Source organism: Streptopelia decaocto, assembly GCF_964273445.1.
Source record: "Streptopelia decaocto genome assembly, chromosome: 2".
Classification (NCBI taxonomy): Eukaryota; Metazoa; Chordata; class Aves; order Columbiformes; family Columbidae; genus Streptopelia; species Streptopelia decaocto.
The window spans coordinates 124959422-124979764 of NC_138655.1; the positions used below are offsets into that span (position 1 = coordinate 124959422).

General features: G+C 35.7%; 1 protein-coding gene across 1 annotated transcript in view; it reads right to left on the reverse strand.

The window, feature by feature from the left end:
- KCNH8 (potassium voltage-gated channel subfamily H member 8) overlaps positions 1–20343 on the reverse strand; it is a gene marked incomplete at both ends in the record, with an annotated part of 189822 nt that overhangs the window by 94693 nt on the left and 74786 nt on the right. Inside the window, one exon of the mRNA XM_082044521.1 lies at positions 13005–13136. Within this exon, the coding sequence (XP_081900647.1) occupies positions 13005–13136 (132 nt within the window). The remainder of the gene's footprint in view (positions 1–13004; positions 13137–20343) is intronic.

Below are 20343 nucleotides of genomic sequence, written 5' to 3' on the forward strand. Positions count from 1 at the left end.
AAACAGTGAATAAAACATGTTTCAGTTCTCCTATGTGGCATGCTGAGAAAGTGGGCAAATTACCTTTCTCAAGTTTCTGGGCAGCAATGCTTTCAGGACTCTTTAGCTAAAGGCTTCACCCTCATGATGTCTCACATCTATTACCTCTCCATGTCTTCAATCTACAAAACACAAGATATTCCATCCTGGTAGGTGGCAGATGCAACTCCTAACCTCAGATTTGCCCTTTTCTTACATGCTGAGCTGGAAGCTGTCCATGACACCACTTCCTTCCAGAATAGCAATAATTACTATGGATACAGTTGATACACATGCATTCACTTAAAGTTGTTTCTTTTCTCCTATACGTATGTTGACATTGAATTTTTATTTTTCTGTCCACTCTTTTTTAAAAAAACAAGTTCCTTGTAAGATTCGAAATTTTATATGCCACTGAACTGATAAAGTTTTGCTTTAGATGGATCCCATCTCTCCTATGTAGGCTTAGCATTTCAGCCACTAAGAATTTTATACTCATTGACTTGCTCAGTCTGTGGGGCTTGAGAGAGCACTTAGAATCATACTAGTTATATATTTGTACAGCCAGTGACTTCAATCACATGCTGATTCCACTATTTGCAAAGGATTAATGCTACCTCTATGTTAATATTGGAAGTCACTCAGCTCCTAGGAACAGCAAAGCACAGATAAAAAGGGAAAGCATGACATTGATTATGAAGTAATAATAGTTTGCTTTTTTGAACAAAATGGTGAAGATTTTTTTATTGTATTTATTAGCAGTGAAAAAAATTATGAGTTGCCTATGCAGATAAGATACCATCAGACAATGCCATCACTGAAGCATGTGTCAATACCTTATAACATAAACCATTGAATGACATTAATGAATTGTCCTGCTTTCTGATCTTCCAAAAGCTTTTAGGAAAAGAGATAATCCTGATTCTTACTAAACTAGGTTGTTCAGCTTGTATTTGTGCGATTATTGCCTTTAACCTTCATTTCTTTCCTGTCATACTCAGTTTACAGATTGTTTCTTTCTGGTTCTTAAAAAATACTTGAGGTACCCGACAGACTTGCTTTTGTCTTGTAATGGCTGTTCTTAACAAAAAAGATACAATAGTAAATCCATTCATAAGAAGAAAGTAACTTTAAATACAGCTGTTTTATTTTTATCCTATGCTTAAAATCAAAAGCTTTTATCATCTCACCAAATACTGTGAGAAATCATTGTGCTAAAAAAACCACAGATTTGGGGCTCTATTTCCTGGTGCTTCTACACACTCCTTCCTATGTGAAGATAGTCCTCCCCAAAAAATAGCTCTTATAAAGGATGCTTTGTAATTTAGTCTTAGCTTCCCTTTTCTTTGATCAGAAAAGTGATAACTAGTTTTTTTAACTCTTCTTGCTGTTCTTCTGTGTTGCTTTTTCTTTTAAGTGAGATCAGGTATAGCACCACAACCATCACACACGACAATCTCAGAATACTTTTCTAAGAAACTAACAACACCTCTTTGCCAATCTTAACATTAGTTTCATAATGGCTTAAGAGTTCTTACAATCTTGTAGGGGAAGGTTACTGTAAAAAAGCACAATCAGACAGAGATAACTTTGTAACTGTTGACTTTTCTATTTGTGGTTTTATAAGAACATGGGGCATCAATCTTCCTCTTAAAGTTAATGGAAAGTGGAAGCATCAGTCTTTTCTTGTCCCCTTGGAAAAAAAAAATGAATCTACTCCTTAGGTATAAATCAGAAGAATAAAACCTGACAAATTCTGATAAGCTCTACTAGGTATATACTGCCTTATCAATGCTAAAGAACTGAAAACTGGCCAAATTAAACCCAAATCTATGTATTTTTTTTCTTCAAAGCATAGCAGAGTAGTCAGAGCATAACACTGGATATAGTCTAGAATACTTTATGGTTTATAATGTTCTCATTCTCCAGATAAAGTATGACACATTTAAGTCCTTAAAATGTAAAATAAAGTTTGAAATCATCAAATGGGAGGTCAGACTCATGCTATTCTTCCAGTCATGAAGTTCAGGTGGTAACAAATAAAAGATATCACAAGTCCTTCCTGAGGAAGAGCCAGACCTGGAGGAGGGGTGCTCAACACATGGTCAGGGAGCCCATTGCAGCCCGACTGCTCTTGAGTACCTTCCTTCTCAGGACAGCTGAGAGTGTGACAGGAACCAGCTCATGGTCCAGGAACTCTTCAATGGGCATGAGCAGGTTGCATGTGAATACCAAACTGCTGTTGTTCTGTCTCTACCCCTGTGCTTGGTTTTAAGTGTGAAGGTATAGGAACTTCCTTGAGAAGCAAATGCACCACGTACAAGCAGAACCACCATTATCTTCTTGTGCAGTGGGTTCAGACTGTCTACACTGAGTAACTCTGATGTGACTTGGAAGCATTATGCAGACTCCATAGCAGACAAGCTAATGCATAAGTGAGACCATGAGATGCATCTTTCTCCAAATATCGAAATAAGCTAACCTGCTCTGGTCAGAATGTTTGCACATTAGTAACAAAAAATCTCACAGCCTTGGTATATTTCCTCATTTATGACAGCATTAATTTGTATCCCTTCGAAAGAACTGCTGTCACTATTTTCTCAGGTTATGCATAATCACAACTGAATATGCATTAATTAAAACCCCTACCTAGATTTCCCCCTGGTGTGATTAAATGTCCAACATGCACTGTACAGAATCATCTCCATCTGATCATGGATCATTAACACAGAAAGTTTTCTATTCAAGTGTGTGGATGCAAAAAAAGGAAAATTAATAACTAGCATCTCATTTGTATTACACAGGAATATCCACACTTTATTCACAGAAAGTAGTTCTACCAAAACCCAATGGCACAGAGTTATCCTAAAGGCTGTGAGGCTGTAGACTTGGACCTCATAGCAGTATTTCTGCAATTTTCAAATAGTATAAATAGGACCAAGTCATGTCATGCAGCAAACCTGACTGTCCATGTGGACAAAAGTAGGGAAAGATAATCTTTGAACACTTTGCAAGGAAGAGTTCTGAAGAAAAGCAGTGTGCTGCAATCAGATGGCTCCAGATCTACTTGGACAGTCAACCCTACAGTACCTGCTGTCTAAAAAAAAAATAAAAATAGGTTTATTTAATAGTGTAGTATATACTTTTATAAGTAGGTTTGTATAAAATGATGAGATAACTTCTTCTTAGCTCTTTCAAGGTCCAGGAGCAAGTGTGAGGAATAAATAGGCAAAATTTTTATTCTACTAACATTTTACTGAGAGGACTGGATAAGTTAATAGAGTAGCTAAGGACATTTTTATTTATTTCATTGTTTATTAAGCTAAAGTCAATCACAACATGAAATGGCAGGTAATGCCAGCTCCCACCTAAGAAAATTTGTCATAAAAATAATATCCTTCTGAACTTATAAACTAGATTTCCTTTTGAACAACAACAAGAAGAAAGAACAGGACAAATGGACTTTCTTCGTTGCTAAGAAGTGTCCAGATATGGGCAGACATGAAGAGATCCATGATGCTGCTATATGTAGGTTCTGGAGCACTGTGAAAAGGGGTAGTAACTGGGCTAACACTCTGACTTTGTACTACTGATGGCTGGACCCTCCAAACACAGAGGAAGTGGCATATTCATGTACCTACAGGATCTCTCCTATGCTGTACTGTGAAATCAGGCAGGGAAATAAACCTCACCCACTACCTTTCCTGTATAATTCTGGGTGTCATAACCCAGCCATTTAGCCCAGCTGCACAGTGGGATGATGGTACCTGCAATATAAGTACTGAACTGTTCCTTTTTGATCCTGACTTCAATGAACCATTTACTAAATAATTTCTCCATTATTAATCTTACAACTCTGTCTATAAAAAGCTCCCTCTATGAATTGCAATCAAGATTTTTTTGTCCTTTAAGTACAAGTCTTGAGAAACTCTCATTACTTGCATCATATGGTAAGGAAAACCACAGTAGGAAGTGTGATCTTTGCATAGACACCCATGAATAGCCCACATGACATAAAATAAATACAATGGTGTCTACTGGAAACACAACGGTAATTAATCATATCAAATATCATTACATCAAAATACATTTCATATGTAGCCCTCAAAAAACAACAACAACAACACCAAAACTGCAAAACAAAACAATCAATAAAAAACCCCACAAAAAACCACAAACAAAACCCAAACCAAAGTAAAATCCAAAGGAGAAAATTGGTGTAAAGCAATGCATAAATATTCTGAACAAATAGAAAAAACTTCAGAAACAGATTGTATGGAAGTCCTGCATGAATTTTTCTAGGCTTTTAAAAACCCTTTAGCTAACTTTCAGAAATTATTCTCTGGGGACAGCACACCAGCAGTTGTCAGTAAAGTGACAAAAGGCTGCTTTGCTGTTAATGACAGAATAAAAGCACTACCGTGGGCAACAGGCTGCAGGAGGTCTGTTGGTTGCATGACACATTCTTTCTGTCGACAACAACTGAATATTCGTGGAACTATTAGCTGTATGGTGGATCCATCTAGCCTCTAGCCTTTTTTTTATTCTGTTAACTGATTAACTGATTCAATAAGAAGATGTACTTAACGCCCATACCAGATGAAAAACTGTAAACATTATTACAGAATATTTCTTAAAAACCATACAACAGAATCAGTTGTATGGTTTTCATCAATTTTATATTGTGCCTTCAGAGAAAATTCAGCTGTGAACAGGCAGACAAAAGAAGCAATAGTATACATTAGTACTACTGTTTCATGGATCTGAAAGACCTTTAAACATGGTATGCTTATAAGATAAGAAATCCTTAACCACATTTTAGGCTGCTAAGTCTTCTCTCATTAAGAAAAACAGGTAGGAGGAAACAAACGAAGACCAGAAGAAAGGTTCTTTCTCCATCTCAGTGGCTGAGGGGTGAACACTTCTAAATAAATAAATACATCTTCTTTTATAGATGCCAATATTTGGGCCTGTGTCATAAAATTCAAAACTAAAAAAAAAAAAAATCCAGGCAGACATCTGAAGGTGAACTGACTTTAAGCTATTTCCCCATGTATTAATACTGCTGACTTCTTCCAGGTTTTACCTAAAAAGTTAAAGAATGTAAAAGTAAATTAATTATTTAGTAAAGTAAAATAGTCCAACTAAAAAATAACTACTTCATAATTGTTTAAAAATAGTTTATTTACCAGCTTATCACTACACAATTATAAAGAGTGGTCTCAGAAAAGGGAAAATTGGAATTTTCATTATGCCACCAATTTTGAAAGGTGTCTATTGATTTAAATAGAGTGGTTGCATGTAGTTCTTACAAAATAAAATTTAGTGTTGAATTTAGAGCTGGGTCATCACTTATTCTTTCAGGTTTTTTTTGTGTGACTTATTGCCTGGAACAGGTTGCATTTCCCACAGTGAATGTTAGCTCATACCAAAATTATAAGCTCATTTACCATTATAAACAAAAACTGTAACTGTAATAATACAAAGAATACTGGAAATATTTTTAAAAGACCCTGGAGCTTAAAAATTTCCAGTTATTTAAGTCACTGAGAAAATTTTGATTGACTTAAGCAAATATTAATGTCTGACTTTCTGTGCAAGGATGCAGTATTTAAGGACATTATCTCACTGAACCTCAAGGTTTTCTTCATTCCTTTAATTCCATTAATTTAATCACATACTTTATTTACTGATATTTTGTCCTCCAGAATATTTGAGGAAGGTTATTTACAATCTGAGTTGATAATAATTTCAGAATAATTCTTCTTTGCACAAATTACTTTAAAAAATTTCACAGAGGTTGATGGTAAAGTGTAACTTTACTCACTTAAATGAAAATAGTAATATATACACCTGAATAATTTCTATCCGGTAATGAAAGCAAGTCCTCTGATAATGAAGACTTGTTTTCTTGATATATTTATCTACTATTCAGAACCAGATCTGTCACATATAAAAATGCTTTGTAGTCATTGCAACTTGTCCAGAAGTAAAACAGAGGGGAAATAGCTTTAATATATAGAGAGTCAACATTTATATAAGTTCAAAACCATAAAATGTCTGTATATGTTTTGTGTGGTTATTAGAACAACCAGAGAGTATCTCTGATTATCTCTCAAAGAATGAGATTTTCAGACTATGAAAGTGACTGGTCATAAAGCAAAACTCTTTTACAATCTTAATTATACAAGGTAGAGTGGATGGTTGGCAGTTACAAGACTGTTGTTGCTACAGGTAGGCAAAACTCACCTGTAATAGGTCTTATTTGCTGAGTTTTTATAGGAGTTTTATAGGAGTTTTATAGGAGTTACTCTGAGGAGCTACAGCAAAAATTGCCTTCAATATAACTACAATTACAGGTGAATTCTCAAATGGTCCAGTTCCCTTTATTTGTGTTTCTGAACACAAAGTACATGTGCAATATGTATTCTAGTCCTAGTCCTCATTGTCTCTTAACTAATAAAATGTAAGACATCAGATTGTGTCTAGGCCTGTGAAAGTCTTTAAAGACATTTCTTCCTTTTAAGATTTTTTTCCACAGAAATAAGACATTTATGTACAAAGGTTTGCATACCCTCTACCTCCTCAAAAACACCCCTTATTCTCCTCAAAAAATCACCTACCATACACACAACTCTGAGGAGCTCTTCTAATTGGCAACACACATACTGAGTATATTCCCTGCTTCTTCCATACTTTTTGTTATCAGTCTTGCATGGTTGAACTAGCAGACTCTAAAAGGAACATCTTAAGATATTTTCCAATAAGTCCACCATCAACCTAGTCCAAGAAACAGAAAAGAACCAAACTGAAAAACAAACCAAAAAACTCTACACAAACAACTTCCCCCTATTTGATAACTTGATTTCTAAGGAAAAGTGTTTGTCATCCACTAACCAGGAAGAAAGGAGTTTCTCTATACTGAAGGCAGAAGAGATGCAGATCCTTCCTGATTTGATGGTCAGCCAGAAGTAAAGTCATCCTAGACAGGAGGTAACTGAATCATTGTAGAATAAAGGCTTCCCCAATTCATTCTTCCTTTGAGTAGTGGAAAAGTTGGGGTAAAACTGTGCTTCTATTCCACCTCCTCCATTGGCAGAACTCATGATGCTCCATGCATCTTGAACAATTTTATCTGCATTGAATACGTACATCTAGATGACTATATGCCCCCCTCTATATTTCCTGCCTCCTGACAGGTGTACGGAGCTTTAAAATGAAAAGTTGTTCCCTGAATATTCACTGCTGTAGCTTGAGGAATCACAAAGTAGCTGAGACAGTAATTAAACAGAATAAATCAAAGTGCACATTACAGAATTTCTTAGAAGAAGAACCCATCCCTGCACCCACCAGGCAATTTTACATAAAAATCTGGAATGCAAAATAGTTGGCACATGGTATTTCACTTCTGGCACACTGAAAAGAACAACCTCCCCCTCCAACAAATGATGTTTAATCAAAATAAATCTGTTTTCTTAAAAATTCTTATAGACCTAAGGATTAATAAGAAGCCAAAAAAAGCTAGCCAGTTAAACCATAACACTGTAGCTGAGTTAAATCTGTGGTGGGAAAGGGTGTAGTCCAACTTTTATTTCACATCAAATAGAAGGATAAAAGCACCTTTGACAACAGGCAGGCCAATCTGGTGAGGAGGCCTTCAAACTAGGAACAATGTGGGAAGAGAGGATGACTGATAAACAAGTAAGGAGGTGGTGAGTTAGACTGACAACTGACTGAACTCCTGAGCTCAGAGGGTTGTGATCCAAAGCATGAAGTTGGAATATATTCATCAGTGATTTGGACGAGGGAATAGAGTGTACTATCAGCAAGTTTGCTGATGACACCAAGCTGGGAGGAGTGGCTGACATGCCAGAAGGCTGTGCTGCCATCCAGCAAGACCTGGGCAGGCTGGAGAGTTGGGCAGGGAAAAATTTAATGAAATATAACAAGGGCAAGTGTAGAGTCTTGCATCTGTGCAGGAACAACCCCAGGTTCCAGTATAAGTTGGGGAATGACCTATTAGACAGTAGTGTAGGGGAAAGGGACCTGGGGGTCCTGGTGGACAGCAGGATGACCATGAGCCAGCACTGTGCCCTTGTGGCCAAGAAGGCCAATGGCATTCTGGGGTGTATTAGAAGAGGGGTGGTTAGTAAGCCAAGAGAGGTTCTCCTTCCCCTCTACTCTGCCCTGGTGAGACCACACCTGGAATATTGTGTCCAGTTCTGGGTCCCTCAGTTCCAGAAGGACAGGGAACTGCTGGAGAGAGTCCAGCACAGGGCCACGAAGATGGTTAAGGGAGTGGAGCATCTCCCTTATGAAGAAAGGCTGAGGGAGCTGGGTCTCTTTAGCTTGGAGAAGAGGAGATTGAGGGGTGACCTTATTAATGTTTACAAATATATAAAGGATGAGTGTCAAGAGGATAGAGCCAGGCTCTTCTAGGTGACAACCAATGGTAGGACAAGGGGTAATGGGATCAAACTGGAACACAAGAGGTTCCACTTAGATTTGAGAAGAAACTTCTTCCCAGTGTGGGTATCAGAACACTGGAACAGGCTGCCCAGGTAGGTTGTGGAGTCTCCTTCTCTGGAGACATTCAAAACCCACCTGGACACATTCCTGTGTAGCCTCATCTAAGCGCTCCTGCTCTGGCAGGGGGATTGGACTAGATGATCTTTTGAGGTCCCTTCCAATCACTAACATTCTGCGATTCTGTGATAAAGTTGAGAAAATCTGTCTTAAAATAATTGTTTTCAAACAAAGAGATAATTTTTTTCTCAAATTAAAAACAAACAAAAAGCCCCCTATTAACAATAAAGGCTGAAAGAATCTTTTTTGAATGAGTTGTATTCAACAGGTGAATTTTAGCATTGATTATAACAGTAACACTCTACATGAATAAAACAAAAACTATTACTTATTTGCATAGATGTTACAGATTAAAATAGTTGCAGACCAATTTAATTTATTTTCCTACCTGGATTCTTGTAATCTTACTAACTTCCAGCATGTGTCTGGTTGTATTATGGACATTTCATATACAGAAATGAAAAAACACTGACATAGCCATACCATATTGGAGTCCAGATTTGTAATTTGATGTTTTTGGCTTAATCAGCTTTCCTCCAAAGGGACGATGGAACTCTTAACCAATTTACCAAAATGTACCTCTTCATAGGTTAGGAGAGTAAAACATGTTTCCCATAACACTGTTTAAGAAACAGTTTCTGAAGGAATTGTTTTGTTTTTTGTTTGGTTTTTTTTAACCCAAAACAACCAACCAAACAACAAAAACAAACAACCACAAAAACCCTCCACAAAAAAAAAACAAAAAACAAAAAACAAACAAACAAAAAAAAAACCCACAAGAAACCCTTCAAAAAACAACAAAAAAAAACCAAAAAATATCTTCCTGTATATTGGAAAGACCATCAATTTGATTAAAGAGTCCAAATTTAGGAAGAATAGCTGCAGAGTTGCCTTTCACAACAGCAAATGATTATAAGTATTATTAAGCAGATGGAAAGAAGAGTGTATTTCTACAATAAACTTACAGGTAGGGGAAACATATTGTTGAAAGCAAATTAACACTATCAGAAAGCTGAGGCGTCTAAGAACATTGTAATTAAAAAGGGTGTGGAGGTGAAGGAGAAGGATGGTAAATTAACTCGAAAAAAACAAACCAAACCAAAGAAGCCATATAAGAGTTACTGTCACAGTATTTCTCAAAGACTGCCAAACTTCTCATGTGTATTTTTTTCTTTTTTCCTATGAAAGTCTCAGAAAAAATCTGCTCTTCCCATTGGCTCATAGGGCTGATTTCACTGGAAACTTTTATACAGAAGAGAAGAAGAAAAACTTATTTTAAATTTGTGTTTAGAATGAGCCTTTCAAAAGAAAAGGTCACAGACGGCATCTGACATTTGGGCTGAGTAAAGGGAAATCAGGCAAAAAAGTGGACTTTGCATGATGCATTGGCACAAAGGAGCAACTGAAGTTGTGTGAACAGATGAGATAAAATAGATAAGAATAGGTATGCAGAAAATCAAAGAAGGTATGAGCTCCTGAGGTCTGTAAAAGTAAAAAAACAATCCACAAGGAGAGAGGCCATTAAACCAGGAGAAAAAGCTCAGGAAGGTGTCATCATACAAGTGCAAGGAGAACAAGATTTTACAGATGAAATGAACAGTATCAAAGGCAGGAAAGACATGAGGGCGAACGAGTCTGGAGAAGACTTTTGGAGGTACAACCAGTGAGAGTGTATTACTGTAGACTGTTGTTGGAATGTCAAGTCCAAAATAGACTTAGGAAAAAAGGAACATGAAGAAATTCTGTTAGATAAGGTTTCTAAGGAAGCTAGAAATTAAAAGGAAGTGAAATGTGGCTATTTATGATCTATACAAATTATAAAATCCTGTTCTTGATAGAACAGTGCAGAAACAGACTGAAATGAAAACGTTAATATTACAGCCTTCCATGGGCAGAAGAGCTTCACACTGAGCATATTTAAATCTATATTCTCCTTTCCATACACAATCTTACTGCAAGTGATATGCCAAAAAGGCAATAGAAAACAGTATAATGGCAATTATATTGCACCAAGAGCTGGCTTTCAATTCCAGGTTTATAGGTTGCCTGATTTTTGAAAAGACAAATTCAGTAATCTTTGAAAGAATAAAATTATCTTTTAATGAGTATTTACTGTAAAAATAAGATCTGATAATGTGTATCAATCACTTTGCAACACATGTTAACCACTGAACATCAAAAAATATTTTCAATACCTTTAATCAAAATGCAAACTCTTTTTTTCTGTTAATACAGGGTGCATCCTACATGCCTGGCAGTAGCTGCAGTCTAAGCAAAGAAGAACCAAATACTTCTACATGTTAAACATTCTGAAATGTCAGATACTGAATCAGTTGTATAGCTTATACCGAGATTTCTTTTATGACAACCATAAGATGATGTTCACCAGTGGAGGACTAGCGAATCACTCTGCACAGGAAGAATTTGAATGTCACTTAAAGTGATAATGTATCACTAAATGTATTGTCATACAGCTAAGAAGATTTACATAAGATTAATATGCTGGAATTGTTTGTAAATATTTTGAATAAATGGTTAAATCCTGTTTCTTATCTCACTTTATTATATAAAACAGTGTATTTGGCAAAGCCCCACACAAAGTGCTACTTTCTGTCACCATGATGCAAACAAATATCACCACAGTATAAAATGATTGTAATGGTTTTAAAATTAGTATAAAGGGAAGGAACAACCAAGTTTTGGGATTGTGCTCTAGAACACATAGCACAGACAGCCACATGTTAATATTCATAAGCTTATAGCAATTGAATGGGCTAGTGTAAGGTAGCTATGCATAAGTGTGTTCCTCTGTCAGTACACAGTAGAAAGAGTATTGGTTTTTAAATGTGCAACAGCAAACATGAGTTAAAATCTACTTAGATTTACAATTTGACATGAACCCTCATCAAAAGCTGAAGGTCATTTTAATCCATCCTAAAATAAGTATACAGCTGTAAAATGTTTATCAGATAACCAATAGCTGTCATTTTACAAGTAGTCAGTGATATATTGTACCTATATCAAGTCATCACTGGCATACTAAATGCAATTTCTCATTAAGCATATCCTGAAAATGTGCATGTTTCGTAAGGTAAATCATTAGCCTTTGAAACACAGATGTTCTGACAATGTCTCTTCTACAAGGCCCCACATTTGATGTTTTAACTAAATAGTTTTTTAAACTTTAATAAGTGAAATGTTTTCTAATACTTAAGGAGAAAATAGATAAAATATGTTTTATATTTTATTTTTTTTTACTTTGAGGGGACGTGATTAGTTGAAACTAGATGTAAGGAAAAGTTGCAAAATGTGCTTGTGTATTACTTCAAAGCCTTTCTTCAATCTTCCAGCTCAGAAATTCTCAAATATATTCAGTGCAGAAAGTGAAGGATGTAAAAAACCCTCTATTATTAAAGGCTTCAAAAGTAAGACAAAGGTGAAATTATTTGCCCAAAGGTACAGAAGAGGCAGACATTATTAGCATAAATGTTGATTTAAGAATATTCTGTAGCTCTTTCACCTTCTACAGATAAACTTTCTCTAGACAGTTCCTTTGACACTAAAAAAATTGCAACCTTAATGTCTTAGTTCACTATACCTTCAAGAAATGTAAACCTAGAATAAGTTCACTGCCTTTGATACACAACATGGGTCAATGCTGATGGCATAACCTCCATTCCTCCACTCTGTCTTTGCTCTGTAACACTGTGTTACCAGAATTTAGCACAACTTGACTATACTATAGAGTCCAAATAATTTTATAGCAACTGTGAATCATTAGCGTAACACAATGTTTTTCCAAATTTATGAGAGAATCATTGCACTGTTTCCTTTCAAAAGCAGATAAAGAACATATCTCTCACAGTATTGAATATTCCTAAAGACATAATAATTCTTAATATTTCATATAATGTAATGGACATTAGATAATACATGAATAGTCATGTTTCTCAATTGGTAAAATAATTTCTAAAATTGTATGTTCTACTTAGAGAAACACATTACAAAAATGCATTCATTCATCTTTCAGCTATGTTGAAATCAGATTGTCAAAAAGAATGCTTGGAAAGGTCTAGCTTTTCCAAAATGTACCTGTGAAAATCCAGAAATACACAAATTAAATCACAACGCATTAAAACAAATTTAATTTTGAGGACAAAGTAAGCTGTCCTCTAGATTCCATGCTTACAGAATGTGGGCCAATATGTAAATTTAAAACAAAATTACAAATAAGAACTGCAATAAATTGTCCTTCCATGTCATAAATTAATTTATTCTTTTGAAAGCTAGGCGTTTGCTATATTGAAAAGTGTACATGAGTGACACAGTTCATATAGGTGTGACTCTCAAAAAAGTTATCAGTGTTGGTTCTTATCAACGTTGTTGCAATTCACACAAACCTTCCTTTTTGTCTTCTGCAGCAATCTTCACTTTTGTGTCTGTTATGTCTTTGAAAGAGGCCAGAAAGAGTACTACATCTCCTTTTTCATTCTTTATTGGAACAATATCCAGTAGGCACCAGAATGAAGACCCTGCAAGGATAAAGAATGAATTTAATTCAAACAGCTGTCTTTCAGCAGGGGAAGGCGCAGGGGGGAGGAGGGGGGCACTGGGGGGAGAAGAAGTGAACCACTCAAACTAACGTAATTCAGAAAAAAAATTCTTATTTAGGAGGTCAGTATTCAGGGAATCACAGATGTTCAGTCCACTTACATCTCCTTGCATCATTGGTTGAAGCTCAGTAATACTGCTGTCTCTAGAAGCAAGGCATTAATTTAAATGCAAAATCTAACTACAGGGATCATTAATAGAGTTTAATGAAGCTGCTTACTCTTCTGAAACCATGCTTCCTTTGAACTCTCAAGTGATGTTTCTTATTTTACTGGAATAGCTTTCACTTTGTTAACTTGACATCTGAAGCTTCCATGTTTACTACAGAATCATTCTACCTTAATCATCTGACTGGATACTCATTAAAATCTCGTGACAGACAACCTGATAGTCAGAGCATCATTCCACTAATTCAAAGATACTTAAACTAATCAGACATCAGACTTAGTATAGAAAAAGAATTAACTCTCTGCATCTTACAGATGGTGAGATTTATAATGCCACACATCATCTGTAAAATTAATACTAGCTGTCTTCGTTATTGTCTATAATGTTCATCTTGATAAGACTTAAGTTAGACAACACTGAGTTTGACAATATTTTTAATTCATGTCAATCTTTCTCTGCCCACACCTGCTACATAATTCTACTGCTTAAAAGAAATGGTTATCATCACTGATTGTGTCACATGTCCTGTTTGCAAGGTATGTTGTTCAATTAGAGTTTGTCATTAATGCAGACTACTCAGAACAGAAGATAAGGAATGTCTAGGTGCTGATAATACACTGGAAGTATGACAGGGATCTCAACAAACACCCAAGATCCCAACCCCATCCATTCTAGGATAATTCTGCCCATTGCCAGTCTTTTGTGTTCAATTTGGGGGTATCAACATTAACTACCTCCACCCACCATCAGCCTATTTATATTATTTATAACATACATAAGTACTGCTACAGCATTACTTTTTTAGTTTTACATTTCTTTTTTGGACATGTCTTTACACTTCCATAATTGTGCTCCTTCCAAACATACTTTTTTTGGCATTCATAGACAAGCCACAAGTCTACTTTCATTCATAAAGCCAACAGGAGTAGTTCTTTGGACCACGGCTGTCACAATTGACTGCTGCCAAGTGATCCACTGAACTTTAGAGGAGTCCTTAAGAAGAGCAAGCAGATTAGTCACTTTCCACTCTATTCTCTTTCTTCTCAACTCTGCAGTCCTGAAAATTAACTGGATGCACTGAGCTCACAGTTCAGCTTTCTAATTTAAATTTTCAACTGGAAGTTCTCTGACTGACTGTTGAAGGCTGCAGACAAGCATGGGATGACAAACAGCAGCTTTCCTTTTGAAGGACCACCACAGTTGAAGGTTCAAAAGTATGCCTCAAAAGCAATTAATCTGGTCCTCTCCTTCATGGTCAAAGTGTCCAAGAGGCAGACAGGCAGCTCTGATAACATTACTAGTTCAGTATTAAAATAATGCTTGCATTTAAGGTATTTTAAGAAGGGAAAGGGGGAATTAGGAACACAAGGAAGGCTGGAGGAGAGAAAAGTCATAGGAAGCAGCAGACTGGCTTTATATTGGATTTAAATATTCACATTTTGAGAAAGAAAAGAAGCACTTTTAAAAGAAGGTAGAACCGATGTCAGAAGCAAGATGTTTCTGCTGTTCCTTTTCCCATTTTAATTTTCTGTCCTTAATTAATTTTTGTACAGATTTAACTATTTTTATCAAAACCTCTGGGAAAAACTGCTCAGTGCTGTTATTGTCAAAATGTTAGAGAGCCACCACTCTATCAGTCTGAAGTGATGCATTCAAAGAGAATAAGTATTAAGCAATTTTACTTTCCTGCTTAAAAATGGAATCAGAGATCTCTACAGAAAATCATTATAACTCCTAAACTGGCCAAATGCTTCCTTGCAAAGTTAGGTTCTGTCCAGCTACATTCCAGCAGTAGTTTCAGTTGGACAAGAAATCACTCTCAGCTTCCTCATCAGCCATGTTCAAATAAACCTAACTCAGTTATGCTAAGCAGCACACCTGCTAATATTATCTGAAATGATAGATTTGTGGGTTTAAGGAAGACATTGTAATGTGGTTCATCATTAGAAATAGAGACAAATCTATTTATACCTTGATGTTTTAATGCAATTACTCTTTTGTTTAATCGAAGCATATTTGAGTTCTTTGCAGGTGAACACTGGTTACTGAGATCATACCATGTCCTGTCATCATTTAATGTCATCTGTTTCTCGTCAATCACATTTTCTGTCACTATCTGTCCTTGTTCTCCTCTTCTGCAAACATGCCTGAAAATATTTTAACTAAGCAATGCAAGTAATGATAAAAAAAAATGGCATGCACTACTACAGAAAACACATACCCAACACATGCACAGCCTACTTCTCTTCTGAAGAGATCCAGGCTAACGCCCTGCAAGGTAGGGCTGTCGATCTTGGCACTATTTATACACTCAATCTTCAAAAGCACTAAATTAAGCTGCTTGATTTGGTTTTTATTGTTTTTTGTTGTTGTTGTGGGTTTTTTGTTTGGTTGGTGGTTTTGGTTTTTTTGGTGTGTGTTTTTTGTTTGTTTGTTTTGTTTTGTGTGGTTTGTTAGTTTGTTGTTTTTTTTTTCCCCTTGCTTGGTTGGTGGTGTTCGTTTTTTGCTTTTTTTGTTGTTGTTGTTGGTTGTGGTTTAATTTGGTTGGTTTGTGTTTTTTGTTTGTTTCTTTTTCTGTTCTTACTCTGTAAGAAGCAGATGAATATGAAGTACTCTTCAGGACTAGACGAGATGATCCAGTATTTTAGGTCAGGACAAGGTCAATATGTGCTTGCACTCTGTCAGGAACAGAAGTGTAATATCTTTCACAGTTGAGCATTCTTGAAAAAATACACTGATCCAATGCAATCAGTTACATAGCTATTACTGATAGCTGGCATAATATAATTCTGTAAGCCAAGGAACTTTCCACTCATCAAAAAAAGTAGTACCCTGTTTTGTTACAGTTCTTTTGAGTGCACTCATCTGTGAAACTAAAATTCCTTCCCTGCTTCAGATGGTGCATACAAAGGTTTTCTGTATTGTCAAGAGTCTATCAAATACATTTCTTCTGGAGGTTATATGTGTATATATATATATATATATATACGTGTACATATATATATATATATATGCTCTCTCTATTGCTCCAAGCCACCACTCTTGAAGAAACAGTCTAATCTTCCTCTTGCCTTATGAACTGATGGTTCAAAATATATTTTAATATCCTCAAGGCTTATAGAAGAACATCACAGGAAAGGAGAAAAAAAGACTAAATGAAGCATAATCTTATCACAAAGTAATTTAGTTATAGTCCACCTTTTTATATACATAAAAAAGAGAGTGCTTTATCATCGCTCTCTCAACTACTCTTTCTGTTTTTCCTCACTTGGACAGCTAGAAGTCTGTTCTCAGACTGATATCAAAACAAAGGTCAACAGACCAAAGAATTTGAAAGGGAGATTTTATAGAAAACCATGCCATCAGAATGCCAATAGCCTTCAGAGGGAAGCATTTCTTTCACCAGAAAATAAGGCCTACTTAAACCGAGGAACAGATTCAGAGCATTAGGCCTATTGATCAACTATATGTACTCAGTGTACGGTAATATTTAATCTTTAGTTATGCCCACCCTAGACAATGATCAACGAAATACTCTTTGGTGGGTATTTAGGTATTGCAGAGGTATCATAATACAGAAATGGGATGGTATTATTGACAACCAGCTTATTTAATTCTTTAATAAAATTATGAAATTCTGCATCCACCCCCTCAAAATTTTAATTGAGATTTTTCTGCAGTAACTATCTTCTTAGCCACACATATTACTATGATTTACTTAGAACCAGTGATAATGATGCAAAACTATGTACTCCTATTGCTCTAGGTAACCTGGGAGTAGTTTTATCCAGCAATACAAGCTTAGGTCTTCATTTTTTAGCCATGAGTGAACCATCAAATTCCAGACCTTCTTGCCGCACCACCCTCCAGACAGACGCTGAGCCAGCTTTTATTGCTCCTTCCATCACTCAAGGGCAGGAAATAACAAATGAACAAATTCCTGTGATTTATCTCTTCCTTTCTGTAGTGAGAAGAATAAGGATTAAGATGCAGAGCTCTTTCACAAAGCTCTGCATCTGCACATAACATATCAGACTAACCAAATGAAATCTTTGATAAACTAAGTACCTTAAGTTCAAGTACCCTAAGAAAAAGTATAAAGTGTAAATGTTTTACATATTAGATATATAAGTCTTGTGGCACAAAAAAAATCCCTCTTCAAGTTAGAGTTATCATGATGTATATGCATAACAGGGCAGAATTAAGTTGCACAAGATATCATAAATTTGGCGCAGTTCTCTACATTTAAGTATATGACTTAATAGACTCAATATCCTTTTAAGCAGAAGCAAAAGAAAACTTAAAAAAGATATATTAAAAAACACCACTCTATTTCCAGGGATTTGTTATGTAAAAGACAAAAATATTTTCATATAGATAACTGTAATAACTTGTCAATAAGGTTATGATAAATCTTTAACATTACAACACAGTCTCTTTTACAGAGTTACTAATTCCTAGCAAAATAAACGTGCTGCTGGATACATGAGAGAGAAGTTTTAGCTTGATCATTTCCACTTATCCACTGCAAAAAGTGTGAACTCCAAGACTGACAGATCAGGCTGCCAAAGATTTTGCCTGGGGAAACTAAACTGACTCTTTCATTAGCTCATTCAAATATTTCTGGCATCATTGATAATATTTGGTTTTGAATATTCTGTGGTTTCGACAAGATGTCAACATTTTGTTGAGGAGAGCAAAGTACAAAGAAGAAAACAATGCTTTAAAATTGCAACTGAACTAAACAGAAAAGGAATGGAGCTGGAAGAAAAAGTAAAGCTATAACTAGAGTAGTTTCTCTCTCATAAATAGCACATATTTGACAATGATCAATTAACACAGCTAATGTAAGGTTTTCCTGCTTTAAGCAAATAAGCCCCTCATTCTTCTCCATTATCTCTGCAGAAATCACATGTATGTATTAACAAAATCTGTCCATTTTTTCCTTGAATTCTGCTACTGTGGATGAGAACCTGTGTGCTGTAAACAGGCGAGTGTCTTCGGTCTGATGATATTGCAAGAGAACTAACATGATCACACATAGGCTATCAGATAATTGACATACATCGTCACTGATGGTTGTGCTAACACTTTCACAAGAGTTGTAAAGAATACTGTAGAACTTATTGACCCAGATTCTGTGTGGCCAACACGTCATGCTTGTATCCTGCAAGTAACTCTGCCTACAAGTTTTAACAGTCAATTCCAAAATGTCTTAAGCCAGAATACAATGGTATCCTAAGAACTTGGTAGAAGAAAGTTACAGTCCTGGGGAGTTGATTTAGAAACTTCCATTAAAAATATCCCTGGATCCCTCTGCATATTCTGTGGAGTACCATGTGAAATTATTCTAATCTATCACACCTTATCAGAGAATGTGCAAATACCCCCTACCTGTGTTTCCACTCTCTTTTTTGTGCCCCTGTGCTCTGCTCCCTCTACTGCCAGGTATGTCATTCTGCCCAGTGTGTCTGACTTGTTCTGCCACTACTGCTGTGATGGAAAGAGGGAAAGGAGACACTTTTCTGCACAACAATCTTCTATCCTTGCCTGTCCTTCAAACTACTGGTGTTAAGCAGACAGGGGCTTAACTTACCACCTCAAATTTTCCATTTCTTGCTATGTGGACACAGACTGCCTCTGTTATGGCAGATCTTAGTTCAAGTGCATGACTTTTCCATCCTTAGTGTTCTTTACATTTTTTTTTTTTATTTTGTGCAACTTCTAGTACAGCCTGCAGTGCACATTTTAAGCAAACTGATTCATGGACTTCTGCACATCTACATTTGAGCTTAGTTTACTGAGCTTCTCTGTCTCTCCTTTAAATAACTCCATTATTTTTCCTATTTAATAAAATATCATTTCAAAATCCTCTAGTTACACTTGAGTTTTCATTGAACAAAACCAGATAAGCTAAGCAATTCCTTTTAAAGTCATACAACATTCATTATCCTTATGTGTACTACTTACTTTTTGTCTGCTCTAATTTCCTTTTCCTATCTTCATCCAGATTAGAAAATAAAACTGCATTTTAGGAAATAAGTACTTCCCTGATGTAATACATTTGCCAGGTTACATTTATAACACATAGCAAAATACACGGGATTATCTAAAAAACTCAGTGAAGTCAATGAAATGCATTCTATTTAAATGTAAAAGGCTTCAGAGCAGATTCATGAATATTAGCAGTCTGCAACTTAACTTTCCCTCCACCTCAAAGATAATTACTATGTCATGGTCATAATATTACAAAACTTCGAGCATTTGCGAGCTAACTCCTGTGAAAGTCGTATTTGAGGCAATCTATTTATATAATTAAACATCCAACATCTATAGTTAAAGTGAGAAAAACAAAACAAACACCAAACAAAAAACACAAAAATACCCACAAACAACAACAAACAAACAAACAAAAGTACTCTTTGTATGAAGAGTTTCAGAACCAGTCAGACTCAGTTCTTCCAGAGCAGTATAATCTTTACTTTCTTCCATTGAACTCTGCTTTTTTCATTACTTTGAGGTGAGCAATCCCAAAATGAGAAGTTTGCTTTCCCTTGATTACTGTATTTTTGAAATCTATTGTTAAAATTGTTTTTACAGCCTATGGTACTTACTCCTTTTGGATTTTAAGGGCCCCTAATCCAACATATAAATGTAATCACAGTAGTAAATACAATTTCTCAGTCTACTGAGGGGTGTACTTTTGTGCCTTGGAAATAAGGCAAGAATTTTTTTTTAAGCCAGTATGATCTCTTACATACATGTATGTATGTATGAGTGCATATATATTTACATATATATCTGAAAAAAAAAATATATTTATACACACTGTAAAAAATTTCAGTTTCTGCCTATAAGACACCTAATCTTTTCAAAATTGCATCTGATATTTTGACACCTGTGTGAGATGTACCCCACATTCATCTGAACACAACCATGTTCTCAAATAACATTACTGTG